At 40.2% G+C, this 15,625-nt stretch overlaps 1 protein-coding gene across 17 annotated transcripts in view; it reads left to right on the top strand.

Annotated features, from left to right (window-relative positions):
• Positions 1 to 4,859: 4,859 nt before the first annotated feature.
• KIF21A (kinesin family member 21A) overlaps positions 4,860 to 15,625 on the top strand; it is a 139,357-nt gene continuing 128,591 nt past the window's right edge. For 16 of the 17 annotated variants that reach the window (XM_064491764.1, XM_064491770.1, XM_031462753.2 and 13 more), the window contains exon 1: positions 4,860 to 5,300. In XM_064491764.1, the coding sequence (XP_064347834.1) occupies positions 5,257 to 5,300 (44 nt within the window). In that variant the 5' untranslated portion in view covers positions 4,860 to 5,256. The remainder of the gene's footprint in view (positions 5,301 to 15,625) is intronic. The other variant, XM_031462754.2, reaches the window with a different exon arrangement.

The raw sequence follows: 15,625 nt of genomic DNA, 5'->3' as shown, positions 1-15,625 counted from the left end.
CAGAGAACCATAACCAATAAGCAGCAGATGATCTACAGAGAAAACTTGTTCTGTGTTGAAACCAAAACACATCATGCTCTTCTTCTGGTAGTCACTGATCTATACAAGTGAGCATTGGCTGCGATCTTGAGTTTTCCACAAATTCTGCCCTTTAGAAATTTACGATCTAGTTGAGGATTTAAAAAGTAATCATTACAACAACAACAAAGACATAAATGAACTACAAGGAGATGTGGCAGAAAAAAAAAATCACGTATCTGGTCCAGAGGAAGAGTGAAACCAGGAAAAGTTTGAAGAAAGAGGTAATTTTTGAGTTGACCCTGAAATATAGATGAGATTTCAATAGTTAGAAGTTGCTGGGGAGGCTCTGTTTCCTCGTGTGTAAAACGGAGGTAATAACTGTATCCACTTCCTAGAGTCATTGAAAGAGTCAAGTGAAATAATGCATGTGAGTCCCTTAGCACATTGCACTGACGTGGTGGACAAGCCCTTTAAATGCCTTCCACCGTTCCTAACAGGGAAAATGCATTCAACAACATGGACTGCTGAAGGAAAATTGATACTTCTGGTTATGGTATGAAGGATTAGTTTCCTAAAGGGTTTTTTTTTTTTTTTTAAGATTTCTGAGGACACATTTGTCTAGGCATGCTCTTTCAAAGCCATTTGTCTGTCCATGGAATTATAATCAGAACTTTTTCTTTTACTCTTTCTGCTAGCAGCAAAAAGGAAGAGGCAAATAACTTTTAATGACTGAATAGAATGTGGAAACCAGAAAAACACAGGGCAGATAGCCCAGAGGGCAAAAAGCAAACAAACATACAAACAAACTAGGTGATAGTTGCCCTTATGCACATTGTAGCTTCTTTTTGGATGCTTGCTTAGGATGTGCTAGAATGTATCTTTCTTTCAAACATACCTTATGTAGGTGCAGCTAAAGCATCAGTATCTGCTTTTTAAAACACTTCATGTTTACAAATATATATATATTATGAGTTAGTGCTGTGATTAACATATGATAAACAAAGCTCTCCATCTCCAAACAACTCCATAAGGCAGAAAATAACATTACTTACATATAAGAAGCATCTTGCCCAAAGTCACACAGTCATTCAGTTAATATTTAATGACCCACACGTACTGTGTCAGACACTGTTGTAGGAACTACAGATACATCAGTAAATGAAACAGAAAAGATCCCTGTCATCTTGGAACTCATTTTCAAATGGGGGCGGGGCAGGCAATAAATGAAAAATAAACAAAAAACAAGAAAATATCAGCTAGTGATAAGGGCTCTGAAGATATAAAATAGTCCTGTGATAGCGAGGAACTGGGGGTACAGTGCTGGTTTCATGGGTGAACGATCAGTGCAGTCACACCTTTGTTTAATGTGCTGCTACTGCTGTCTTGAAATTCTTAATAATTTTACCTTTGGATATGTGTTTTGTGCAGGAGGTCTGATACGACACTGGAGCATTTGGGTAAGCAGAGGACATATGGGCAAGAGCCACATCCTCCATTCCTTGGCACGCCATTCTCATAGAGCTATTGTGAGTCCCTGTGAGCACAGAATTCTGGCTGACCCGCGATGTGTGGGAGTTGAGTGAGATTCAAAGCCAGTACGTGGTAGACATGTTATGCCTACAACTGACTACGCAGGGATGCTGACGCCGTGGGAGGCCACGTTTCCCTCAAATCAGAACTTGCTTCAAATGCAAAAGAAGCTAATGGTATTTTAAGAAACACAATGATCAAACAACCCTATCTTATTAAGTATTACTTCCTTGTAGCTACCAAAAGCTGCCTCTGAAGATGATTTACATAAAGGAAAGGCAAGCATAGGAAAGACAGTTCCTCTCCCTTTCAGTTCTTCCTCACTCATCTGTAAGCCAAAGGTGAGGAAGTGCTCATAGAATGTAGGTGGATCAAGAAATGAATTAAAAACAGCTGAGTTAGTTTTGCATAATGTTTCCACAGTTTGGTTAAGAATCCAGTTCGCATGTATGTATGAACTACACAACAGAAATTGTATAATTTATAATCCCATGTATGAGTTCAGTGCTTTTCTAGTCATCCTCGAAACTGGCATTGAACAAAAGAAAGATGAATGATGCAATTAAACCAATAATTAAACAGTTTAATTTTTCTTTATGGAAAATGAGATTAAATAGCAAGTAAAAAAACACCATGACAAGTTGAGTGGGAGAGCTCAGAAGAAAGGAAATAGTTTTATATTTTAATATCTTTAACGACATTATTATATTGCTTTTCTAACAAGACATCTGCATTTTCACTTTGCACTGGGCCATGCAAATCATGAGAGCTTAAGTGCTACTTTAGATTGAATTATCAGGAGAAATCTCTCTGAGATGTCATTTAAACTGATATCTAAAAGACCGAAAGGAGCCAACAACCATGGGATGATCCAGGGAAAGAACATTCCAGGTACAGGGACTAGCTAGTGCAAACATCCTCAGGCAAGAATGAACTTTATGTTTTCAAGAACAAAAAGAGGGCAAGTTTCACCAAAGTAGTGGTTAAGACTTGGAGTGGCAAAAGATAAGGTTAGAGTTTGGAAATTTCAGGCAGAGGAATACCATAAATGACTTATGCTTCAAAAGGTCACTCCTCCACAGTGTGGAGGCAAGAGTGGATTCAGGGGGATCATCCAGAATGGCACAGATCTGAAGAATTTCTCACCCTTCCAGATGGAATTCATCATTCTCTTGTCATAATTTCTATTATTGTACGTATAGATTTTCAAATGTGTCCCCTTGAACTAGGCGGTAAGATAATGATGGTCTTAATTCTCTCTGAATCATTGGTGTCCAGCATTGTTTGTATATTGCAATGACTTATCAAGTATTTATTGAGTGAATATTAGGATAGGATTTAAACCACTCTTACACTAAAAGCTCTGTCCTCGGTTTTCTTCAACTTAAGATAATTAATTAGATGAGCCATAAGGAAAAGGGTTATAGCAGCCATGAGAAATCTGTAGTAAATATAATATATACAATTGATTTATAAATGTTGAAATTTGGGCGAATTATACTCAGTCATCAATATGAATTTGAATGTTTACATTACCTCTTCCTGAACCCATGTACAACATGCTATTATGGGTGCTAATGTTTTGGCCAGAAGTTCCAGACTGATGGCTTGGGACTGAAGTTGGCCTGAGACCAATTTTGATTGGTTTGCGTGGTAGGTTGGTTTACACGGAATGTAAATATGGTGCTGAATTAGTTACTGATGTTTAAAACTAAGGAATTTTCACATAAAAGTCTAACTTTTCTCTATCTCTTGAGAAGTAACACACATACAGCAAACAAACAAAGAGCCTGGCAGCTTTGGGTCTGCATTCCAGCAGGCCAGGGCCGAGAAGGGCCACCGCCTTTGCAAGAGGCCTGTGTTCCTCTCTATTTTATCGCTGTCCTCACCTTGCCTGCTTCACTCACTTAAGTTACCTGCCTGGCTCCTGGTGGCATGTGTGTTTATGACAGCTCCTAGTGACACAGAACATGTACTGGTACTATTTTAAATTATAATTAAAAAACATGTCTGAAGTTATATGTATTTCTCTTTAGTCTTCTTGTTAAGTGTGCTTGGCTTTACTTGCCTTCCTTGTTGCTTTTATCAATCCAAGAAGCAAGGTGGTCAATCCAGATCCACCCAGTGGTGGGCCTGCCAGGCGGGGAGGAAATAGTATTCTGATTTGTTGATAGACAGACACTGAGGAGAGAGGAGGCTCTCCAGAGGGCAGCCATGGGAGAGCTTCGCCACTAATTTGATCTGAAGAAAATAGTACCCATCTTTGCCCTCTTTACCTCCCAGTTATGTGTCTGTTAAGGCTCAGGAATATTGAGGTTAACGGGAGGAATAAATTTAAAACTACTTAAGATCATTAAACACTTCTCGTTTGTCCCAATGTGCGCTGCCTCCTCCAACCAACACTGCCGTGTCTCTGCTGACAAGGATGATTAGGTGTGCAGATTCTTGACTGTAGGTATTTGGGGCAGTGTCTTTATTTGGATAGTGCCATTTAATGGATTATACTGTTTTGTATGAACCTGCATGTTTATTTAGAGAAACGTATGGGGCAGCCCACAAAAGATCCTCTGTGGCAAAGCTAATAAAGGCTGTTCCCACAGAGCTGTCTCAAGGCACGGGAAGCACAATAACCACCAGCAGGAACCACAGTGGGTCAATGTTGACAGAATCTCGGCTTGGGAGGCGCTTTCTGAACGCCAGTTGAGAGGGATTTACTTACTCTACAGCAGATCTCGGTGCTTATTCAGTTCTTGGGACTCTTGACAGTACCAGGGCGCAGTTCATTTACCAGTGTGCAAATGATTGAACAGAAAGGCATTCAAGAATCTCGAGTCGATCATTTCCATATCCCACACGGGCTGGTAGATGGGCGACGGGCTGCAGAAAAGCCCAGCTGCTCAGAGACTGTAGCCAAGCTGGGGAGCCGGTTTAGTATGAATGACTGGCTCCTGGGAAGCAGGGCGTTCAGAGGGGGCCTGGGGAAGGGGGTCAAAGTCCAGGCTGGAGAGAGGACAATGAGCTTTGGCTGGAAACAAAGGCGAGCCAGGGCAGCAGCTGGCTGGCTGCTGGCGCTGCGCTGGTGGATCAAGCTTTGCATTTAGAAAAAGACAGGCTGCAGGAGGGCGATCTCACAGAGGCGCACGGCTCGTCGCCCGCGGGCGTGGGCAGCTCGCGGCCAGCATCCCTCCCCCGCGGGCCCCGGGGCCGGCAGCGCCTGGCAGTGCCCGCCGAGCACGGGGCGGGGCGGGGCGGGGCGCAGGCCGGGCAGCGCGGCGGCCGCTGACGCAGTGCGGGGCCGGTCGCGAGCGGGCAGAGCCCGGGCGGGCGTGGAGCGCGTGTCCCGGCCCCCGGCAGGCCGCGTCCCCAGCGGAGGGGGCAGGGCGCCCTCAGCGGCCGGACTGGAGGCCGCCGCGGCCGCCGCCGCCGCCGCCGCCGCCGCGCTCGTCCCCGCCCCAGTCCAGGGGGCTGAGCAGGGGAGAAGGGGCGGGCGCCCGCGAGCGGTGAATCACCTCCTCCTTCTCCTCCCCCTCCCGCTCCTGCCTCAGCGCCGCCGCCACCTTTCCATTCAGTCGCCCAACATGGCTGGAGCGCGGCGGAGGTGAGCCGGCCGCCCCCTGCTGCTCCAGTCTCCCGCGCCCGAGCGCCGGCGGCGCCTCAGCTGTGCAGTGCAGAGGCCCAGGGGCCCGGCCGTGGCTCGCCGCCGGCATGTGGGGCGCCCCGGACGAGAGCTCGGTGCGGGTGGCTGTCAGGTGAGGGCCGACGCGGCGCCGGCGGGCGGGCTGCGGGCTGCGGGCTGCGGGGACCTGAGGGGCGGCCCGGCGGGGGCCCGGTGGTGGGGAGCCGAGACAGCGGGCCCCGGCGGCCCGGGTGCTCGCGGGGAGAGCCCGCGCCCTCATGCCCCGGGCGTTTGTCTGCAGGTGGCCGGCGGCCGCGCGGCGCCCGGTCCCGGGGGCGCCCTGACTCACCCGCGGGAGGAACCGTCGCCGCCCGCCCCCGCTGGGTCGCGCACCCGCGGGACAGTTGCCTCAGGTTTGGCCGCCTCGGGCGACGGCCTGTCCGGCTTTGCCCGGAGGAGCTGCCTCTCTCCTGGGCTGTGGTGTTTTTTCCACACATTTGAAGAGTGACTGTCTTACGTGTGCTTGCAACTCCGGTCTCCGGAGGCGGGAGACAAAGCCTCAGCACTGCGCTTGCAGAGGCCGGGGGTCTGATGTCTGCGCATAGACGTCTGTCTGGTGACCCACCGTGGACCAGATGGCACCAGCGTGCGGGTTTCGCAGACATTTCTAGCGTTGGAAGAGACATTATATTTAAGGGAAAATTCAATGGTACTAGGTCCGTAAAAGGAAGAGAACTTGAGGGGAAGGGTTAATTGGGTGACTGGATGAAACATCCTAAGGTTAAAGCAGGGTGGTTACAATAGAAAATTACATATTCCGGGGTGTGAGTCTCGAAATACTAGAGACTTACAATCAAAATTGTAATTCGGTCAAGGAGAGATACACGACTATTGGATGTAATTTGGATGGTTTTGATGCATATCAAGAAGCAGAGCTCTGACAGTTGCTCATGGAAAATTGCAACATCATCCCTGAAATATTAATGAAGCATTCATGGTAGGATAAGTGCGTCGCTTTTACAGCTCCGATGGTCTGCTCTGAATTTGCTTCTCGTTATGTATACGTTCAGGATTATAAAAAGAATCTGACCTCTGAGAAATTATTTTTTTAAAAATTCTCCACCCTTGTGGTCTTTCTGAGAAGTGATTTTTAAAAATCTTATCCCGTCAGCATTTCTATAGTTAATTTAGTGACAAATGTTGGTGAGGTGTAGAAATGATAGTTTTATATATACTTTGTATCTTTAATCAATCTAAAGAATAAAATGAATTTTAAAGTTTTTTTTTTTTTCATTCCCTCTACAGATGACCACCTATGGAGGTGACATTTTTATGACTATTTAGAATCGCCTGTTATAAAGCTTGAAGTTTCAGTTTGGCCTTCTTGGTTATTCCAAGGCTGTTTATCCAATTGTTGGATTAGTTTGTTTCTCCTGTTTAGTGCTACTACCTCTCTTCTGGTCTTTAAATACTTATTAGTGACTGTACCGTGGCAGAAGAAAGGGAAGGAGAAAGAGAGGAAACCCAGTAAGAGGCAGTTTTGTTAGTTAGCAGATCTAGTCAAAGACAGTGAAGAAGGAGCATAAAACAGTAATGAAAACAGAAAATTTGGCTATGAGAGAAACTGTTGTTAGAGAGTTAATATTTTTATCTGTGAATTCTCTAGAATATCACAGGGCAATTTTTTGGGCCATGCTATTAAATCTAATGCTGCTTACAGTTAAGATGAGCAGAGTCATGGATAACTTTAAAGTAATGTTGACAGGTAAATAACTTACATTTGGTTTTGGTATGCATGTTATTTTTGTTTTTAAACGGAATATGTGTGAGTCTGATTGTTCGGGAAAGGCTTTATAAAAAACGTAAAGTGAGCCACATTGTTAAGACCTATTTTTTTCCCCCATTACGTACGTTGTCTGAGTAGATTCACTCTAAACTTAATTTGCATAGGATAAAAATATCTTACATAGATAGCACTTTGGGATTTATAAAATATGTGTACGTATATTTTCATTTACAACAAATATTTATTGAACATATAGTCCCATCTCTTTTGTCCTCATTTCTGAGCTAAAAATAGCAAAAATTATTGGACACACAGTATGTGCCAGGGTCAGTGCTGAGCGTTAAGATGTTTTGTATTCTGTGAAATTGCGTTTATTTCTCATACCAATTTTGAGTTTGGTCCTATTATTATTATGGCCATTTTACAGATTAGATGCAGAAAGATTAAGTAACCTTCTCCAAGTTAGACTGGTAGCAAGTGGCTGAAACAAAGTTCCAAACCAGATAGCTTGACTCTACAGCTTGGGTTCTTAACCATTAAATCTATATAGGTGAGCGGTAACAACAGGCATCTCAAAGCTTTACTTAGCTCAAGGTTACTTGCCTCTTCCTGGTTCTGCACCAGTTCAATTACAAATGAATGGCTTTGACAGGGTATTTATACCTTGGTATTCCTAGAAAAGCCAGAGCTCAGAAAGGGGGAAACTGAATTTACTCTAAACTATTTCCTCAGATTTTTACATCTCCCCTTTGACCTCCAGTCCTAGCTTCTAGTTTGTGATAAGCTTCATCAGCAGGGGAAAAAAAAAAATCAACACTTAGACACAAATCAGCAGGGCATTTGACCTACTTTTCCCCTTCCATGAACAATGTGATAACAAGTAATATAGAGTTGACTCTACTTGTGTAAATTCACACAGTGTCCTAGAGGGCCTTGTGTTTTATTAGATGCGGAGGCTCATCAGTATGTTAAAGCTGATGACTCTATTTTAGGTTTCTCAAAATAAGTGCATGGGTCATATAAGGCTTTGGGGAAAAGAAGTTAAACAGAAAGTTTCTCACTTAGGGAGAACACTTTAAATTCAATGTCTGAAAATGCCTTTTGGCAGAGTATATGTGAAGGTGTTCTGAGGGGTATCTGTCTTTGTGGTAGATGTGAATTTAGATGACAGCCCTGCTATCCAACCCTAGGAGGCCACACTTAAATTACGATTAATGCTGTAACTGAAACAAACTTGGTTCCACTCACCCAATGCACAGCAAAGCCAGTCTACTGACCCTGAGTTGTGGTGAAGTTAAGTACAGTTTATTGTCAGGCGCCCACGTGGGGCCAAGCAAGGTGAATGGGCAGCTTTTGCTCAAAAGACCAGAACTCCCTGATGGCTTTCAGGGAAGGGCTTTTAAAGGGCGAGGTGAGAGAGCAGGTCATAGGTTATGCGATCAGCTTACGGATATTTCTGATTGGTTGTGGTGAGGTAACAGAGAGGTATTTCGGGGGTTAACATAATCCACCCTCTGGTTCCAGCTGGTCTGTAGTCTACCTGCTTGTGGTCAGCATGCAGTTAACGTTTATACCTTGTGGGGGTTTAGTAGAGTTAAAACCACTCAGGAATATGGCTTGGAATATTATTTATAGTCCTTGAGGAGGAACTAAGGGCCCTTGACTTTGTTTTATGGCTAAACTGTTATTTTGTCTTGCTTGACTGTTTCCCTTTGTGCCTGCATTTGTCTGATTAAATTTGCTCTTTGGAACCTTGGAAGCTAAAACTTTTCTACAAACGAGGTAGGGACCTGAAGAGGTGAGGGGGTAGTGGGGGAGGGGTGTATGTAGGGGGAGTGGTGGTGTCTATTCCCAGGAAGGCCCTGCAGGTTTCTGCTTGGTTGCAACACTACTGAGGAACTAAATTTTAAATTTTATTTAATTTTAATTAATTTAAATTTAAATTTAAAAACTGGTCTTGTGGGAAGGGACAGAATGAGAGTTTGAGATTGGTAGATACTGACAGGTATATATGGAATAGATAAACAAGCTTATACTGTATAGCACAGGGAAACATACAAGATCTTGTGGTAGCTCAGGGGGAAAAAGAATATGAAAATGAATATATGTATATTCATGTATGACTGAAAAATTGTGCTATATGCCAGAAATTGACACAGCATTGTAAACTGACTATAACTCAATTAAAAAAAAAATAAAATAAAGGCAAAAAAAAAAAAAAAAGAAAGAAAGAAAAACTGGTCCTTCATTTAGTTTTGGAAAACTTTTAAGTATGCTTGGAACAATGTGGTTATGTGGATCCATTTTTTAACTGTGAAGTTTATGAAATCAAAATACTTATAAAGTATTTCTGATGAAAATGTCATCCTTATATATATATATATATTACACTGACATGTATTGTCAGTGTATTAGATTTTATATGTATTAGATTTTCAAGCCTCAGTATGAAGAAAGAATGTAAATATATCAATAATCTTTGGATTGATTACATGTTAAAATGATAGTATTTGATACATTGAGTTAAAATATTTTTAAAAATTTCATCTATTTCTTCCTTTTTAAAAATATGGCTATCAGAAATTTTAAAATTAAATATAATGTTGCTCCCATTGTGCTTCTATTGGACAGTACTGCTCTGCAGTTTAAAAAAATGTGAGGAAAAGATGTAGAATAAAACTGTTCACAGCCACATCATAGACTAACCCTACCTTTAGATCCAGAAAATTCCAAAATATTGGGGGTCTGTTTTTAGAGTGGTTATATATACATGTACAAACACACACGTTCACACACACACACACACACACACATACATGTAATATTTGATTTAATAGCAACATTTTTTTCCTCTGGATGCATAGATGTAGAAAGTTTTTGCTTATAGACTCAGTATAGTAGTCAACTTCCTAGAAAATGTGGTAAGTTGATAGATGTCATCTACAAAAATGAGCAATGTAGTGTATATTCTGTTCTTATTATATAAATATATTGAATTGAACTATTCTGTTAATTTGAAATAATAAACTCAATTAAACATTTCTAATTCTAAATCTAAGACTTTATGAAGTGATGTGAAGGAAAGTACAATGTTTATTACAAGGTGTCTGCTGTGAGACCAAGCAAGGAGAATGGGCAGCTCATGCTTCCCCTGTCTGAATGCTGACATAACATTTGAACATTTTTTCCCAAGATTTTTAGCTTGCAAAATATGTCAAGAGCTGAAAGAAAATGGAGATACAGAAAGAACAATTGTGTTTTCATGTCATTATGTGTGTGGTTGTGAGCTAAGATTTCTTTGCTTGGCTTTGGCAGAGAACAGTGCGTATCCTTGACAGTGGGTTTGGATTAGTGTGTAATGTTGTCTAATTTGCTGAGTTTTCACCTTCTTGCAGCACTTTAAAGAAGTGACATTGCTCGTCTAGCTTAAGTGCTGATTGGACAGCCAGAAGCTCTGTTTTAGCTCTGATTTGCAATGTGTCCTCCCCCAACTTTTCTTTTTACTCATGCTGAGATGGCAATTCAAGGTTATAAGAACTTCCCATATACAATCTATTAAATATGTGATTTTTTTTGCTTGTTAGCCAAACTGTTGGTACTAATGGTGCCTCCATATTGATAGAAAGGAACTATTTTAACATTTCAAACTTGATTTTCCCACAGTATGTTTACTGTGGGTACTGTTGTTACTTAAGAGGAAACATTTAGGCTTTTGTGGTCTCTCTGTTCAATTCTGGCTATGATACAAGTACGCAATATTTTATTTAATCTACACATCTACACTAAAACCCTATGAGGTGGGCTGGACAGATGTTATTCCTATTTTACAGATGAAAAATTGAGTCTCAGAGATACTTGGTGACCTCTTCAAGGTTTCTCAGCCCCTAAATACCAGAATTGGAACTCAAACTCAGGCTTCTGCGACCTATTTCTGTGTTCTTAAAAATATTTCCAAATGTTTTCAAAATATTTCACATGCTAATTTCAATTTAATAAGGATTTTTCAGCTGAAACTTGAATATACATGTGAGGTAAATTATTTGAAACAATTTAATGTTTAGAAAATGTAGAGGCAAGACTTTTAGAAATATTTGATGGAAGTAGATGGTTACCTGCTGTTTGGTCATTTATTTATTTCCTCCTTCCTTCATGCATCAAATATTTATTACATGCCTACTTATGTGATGGGTTCTCTCCTACCACTGAGGATATACAGCACACATGAGAAACATGGTCCTTGCTTTTATGGAGCTTAGCTCTAGCAGTGTGAGGCTGTTTAAATGCACAAACTACCTTGGTCCTAACAAAAATGTATCAACAGAACAAACTAGAAATTAAAGTAATTGTTGCAGCTTAGTTTTTATTTCTCCCTTCTTTCTAAACAGCATCTTTTAAGTTCATATGTTGCCTCAAGAATAGTGATTTAAAAAACAAAAAGTGTGCCCTGCTTCCAAGCATATTTCATACAAAAATTGAACTCCAAAGCTTGTGCATTAGAAGGATATTATTTATATGTATGTGCGATATAACATACATGCCCTACTTGTATGTCTTTGTATTTGGATCGTGAAGTAAGGGAAATGAAAGCTAGGAGAATAAGGAACCTGTGGATGATGTGAACTGAAAGTCAATGAAATTATTTGAATATGAGTTGATATTTTTTCTTCAGATAAGGTTTATGAAGTTTATAAAGTGTGGTAGACCTGATTGTTATGTGGAATTCCACTGGAAGCTCAGGTTTCATGTCTAATTATTACTACCCCTTGAGCTCTTACCCTCTGACCTGCCAGTTGGTTAATATTTTGATGCATAATTATGGGGTAGTAAATGATGCACTAGAAATTCCAGTTTAGTGAATCCATGAAAGCAGAAATTATCGTAGTTAATTTCATAATCTGTCCAATCTTCCAGTTCTCATCAATTTCTCTTCAAAGCAGTGAACTTGAAATATCTGTTATTGTGGATGCTTTCCCCCAAGAGATGTTATGACTCACCTGTGTGACCCTGACTTATAAATGGCTGTTTTCTGTCAATATTAGACAAGACCTTTATCTGAGTTTCAGATTAGGAAGGAAAACCTATTGATGAAAATGCACGCTAGATGATAGAAAGTATTTGTATTCAGTGTAACATTAGGATAACTTTATTCATAATAGAATGAATGTTTGTTATTTCCAGTGCTTCTCTCTGGGGAGCGGATTTGTGAATTCTGTCTTTGAATTTGGTTTCCCAGTGGATTAACCATTTAATCTTCTCAGAGTGTTAAAATAGTTTTCCCATGGCTCAGGCTTTATTTGAAGCAAGTGACAGCCAAGCCAAAGGGACTATTTTTATGACACCCTACAATTATTATGAGATCTTTCTTAATGTTTAAACATTACATTTGCGCTTCATTTGTTCTTTGTTTTTTGAAATTAGTAGACATTTATGTATTGAATGTAACTTTTAGTATTCTATAATTATTGACGAAAGAGATTTTAAAACTGAAAGGGACCTTAAATGGACTAGCTAGCTGGTTGAGTCCCCTTTTTTAAGACATTTGAGGCAATAGAGGCCCAGAGAAGTTGAGGGAGTTGCTTGAGGTCCCACAACTAGCAGCTCAAGTCTTCTGTTGACTGTTGCTGTGGATTTTCTAGGACTTACATGTTTTGCTGGCAGACGTCCCAGAAATAGAATAAATTTATATTTTATAGACTACAGTTTTAATCCTTTAAGCACTCCTTTTAAAAGTTTACTTTGACATGTAGATGAGTGCCCCCACTCTCAGTGCCCGGTGTTTTGGCTTTATGATTGCCTCAATCCTAGAAACTAGACCAGCAATGCTAAAAAGGACCTCTTAGAGGTAGAGAGGGGATCCCTGGACTATATGCTTATATTTTGAGGTTCCCAGTGTGTTCAAACGTGAAGAAATGCCAGAACAGAGTTATAAAAATAATACAGACTGTTTTCACCATATACATGTTAGCACATTAATGCTTTAGCAACAACCACAGAAATACAATGTCTGTGTAGCCTAATTTGGAAATAATGTTAAACATATTAATAAGAGGATTTTGTGGATGTAGCCTTCTTCCTCTCCCCTCACCTTGGTTCTTGAAATTGTCCTGTTTTGTTTTTTTCCCTACTCCAACAGATTTGAGGATTGTAGCACATTCCGGCTATAATGGCAGCCTCACCGCAAGGAAGATGGCTGGAGAGAGGGGTAGGGTCGGTGTGGTGTATTTATTGGGATCTGGCATTGGAGTTGGAGGTAGAAATCTGAGTGGCTTAAAAACAAACAAAAAAACACTTGAGTATACTTCAATAGATAGGTGGTTCTTAAACTTTTGAATAACATCTCAGCCCCTCCCATTCCTTATTTAGAAAAAAGTAAAGAGTGTAACACATTTTGGGTATACTGGAGGTCTATCATCCCAGAAGTATCCTAAATCGTATCTGTACTTGAAGCCTTTCTAGACTTCCTGCAGGGAAATATCTGCCTTTTGGGGCCTTAGACCTTCTTTGTATGATTCTCTCTCTCCCTCTAAAATTCCAATGGGAGAGGTATACACAATATGATGATTTTCACTGTTCAGCTTGAAATGTCCCCCAAACTCAGAGAATAGTAGAATTTTTTTTAAGAATTTGCTAGTATACTGACTGATAGCACTGTTACAATAGAACATTTGAAGGACATTGGGGTTATTGAAACAAATATATCTGTATGTCCAGATTGGAATGAAGCTCATTCAGGATTTAACCCCAGGGTCAATTTACTAGGGAGACTATCTCCCTCCATCTATTATTTCAGTAAGAACAAGGAATCAAGAAATTGTTCTAACTTGGTTGTGGAGAGGTGGGCATCCTGAGCCCACCCAGGGGCTAAATCGAGGACAGCTTAAAGTTTGTCCCCTACCCATTGAATCTCTTAGTGTGAAGTAAAATTTTAGTTTTTGAAATCGGATTTGACCTTATTCTCAATTTTGAGGAGCTATGTCTGTCACTTAGGCATGACAATATCCGTTCTTCCGAATAGGATGAAGGCATTATATTTTTTCAGAGTAGAATTCCCATTCTTTGACACAGCTACATTAGAATAAATGAGACCTTTTCTTTCAGCAAGTAGGAACAAGAAACCTTGGAGAGGGTCAAGCTGTAGTTAATTATTATGATGTGTATGTTGATCATGTGGTGTACTAATGAAGCATAGGGCACCTGCACCCTCAGTTGCATTCCTTCTGATCTTACTTACTTTTTTAGATCAAAATTCATGCATTTATGACATAATTATTGAATGTCTATTGTGTACGGGGATCACTTAATTTGGAGACATTAAAGCAATTGGAAGAAATGTGGTATAATAGAATGAACATTGGATGGTTAGAAAGCTGCTTTGGTGTGTACCCTTATTAATGATAAACTTGGCTTTGTGTATAGATAGTTACCCCCTACCTCTGTGAACTTAGGAAGGGATCAACAGAGACAACTATGTGAAAGCATTTGGAAAATGGTTTTTACACAAACAAAGGCAGTAATATTATGAGAGATGAGTTTGATATATAACCAACAATGGGTATGTTGGTTATATTCCAAACTCTGTCAGTTGGATTAGTCATTCTCTGATTTGTAACCCATAACCTTGCAAAGTTCTTGTAGGTGTTGCATCTGGTCTTTTGCTTGCACCGCTATGAATGAAGCAAAAATGTGTATAAATACTTCCCAAAACTTTACCTTATCTAGTCTCCTAGTTTTCATTTTGTTTTCAACATGTAAATCACATTTCACCCTGCTCTATCTTTCCAAACGCCTTTTTTTTTTTTAATAGAGTAGTAAAGTCCACCATTTTAATTCTTTCTTTTCTCTTTCCACACAGACTTTCAGTTGGTGTGGGTTTTAGTGTTTGTGAACTTACTACCATATACTTTGTGAGATTAACAATATTGTTATATTTTCTATTAGTTGCTTAACTTGATGTCAGAGGGTGGTGACTAAATTGGTTAATAAAAATGTGAATTTTTCCTTCCGAATTGGCTTGCACCAGATTTTTCAAAATATTGCTAATGCTTTCCTTGCTTCCTCTCATCAGCTTTGCAACGACACACTAAACCAGGCTGTGGATTAAAGAGTGTTGTAAGGAGTCAACGAGTAAAAAGACTGAAATAATGTAACACAGAATTTTAAAAATGAATTTACATTTTCTGTAAAAATTTTTCTGCACTTAGAGCAGTGCCCCTGCCGTCATTGATAGATCTAGGTGAAAACTTAGCTGAAGGCATTTTTAAAGAAGGTTGATACTAAGTTGCAGAAAATAGATCTTGCAAGCACAGTCTGTCTACAAAGCCACCTCCAGTTTTTAACTTCCTAAGTTATTTTTATTTGATTGTTTTCTGTTATTGAAATAGTATAATCAAATTAGAAAAAGTATGTGGGAAAAGATGAGAAAAGCGACTGGTTTACCACCCTGCTATGATTACTAGTAATATTTAGCAATCATAGTTTGCCACCCTGATGTAATTACTACTAGCATTTTGATATATTTTTTAGTCTCTTTTCATATGTGTGCTTATATATTTTTAAATTCTTTTTTTCCCCCCAACAGTGTTTTCCTTTATGACTTGTTTTTTTTTTCCAGTGGTAAGCTTGTTAAATTTTTGTAATGTGGATACACTTCTGTAGCCTAATATTTACCACTT

This window comes from Camelus dromedarius, chromosome 11 (assembly GCF_036321535.1).
Source record: "Camelus dromedarius isolate mCamDro1 chromosome 11, mCamDro1.pat, whole genome shotgun sequence".
In the NCBI taxonomy this organism is placed as follows: domain Eukaryota; kingdom Metazoa; phylum Chordata; class Mammalia; order Artiodactyla; family Camelidae; genus Camelus; species Camelus dromedarius.
The sequence above is the reverse complement of the archived record's forward strand: the minus strand, read 5'-3'. Positions and strand labels throughout refer to the sequence as shown.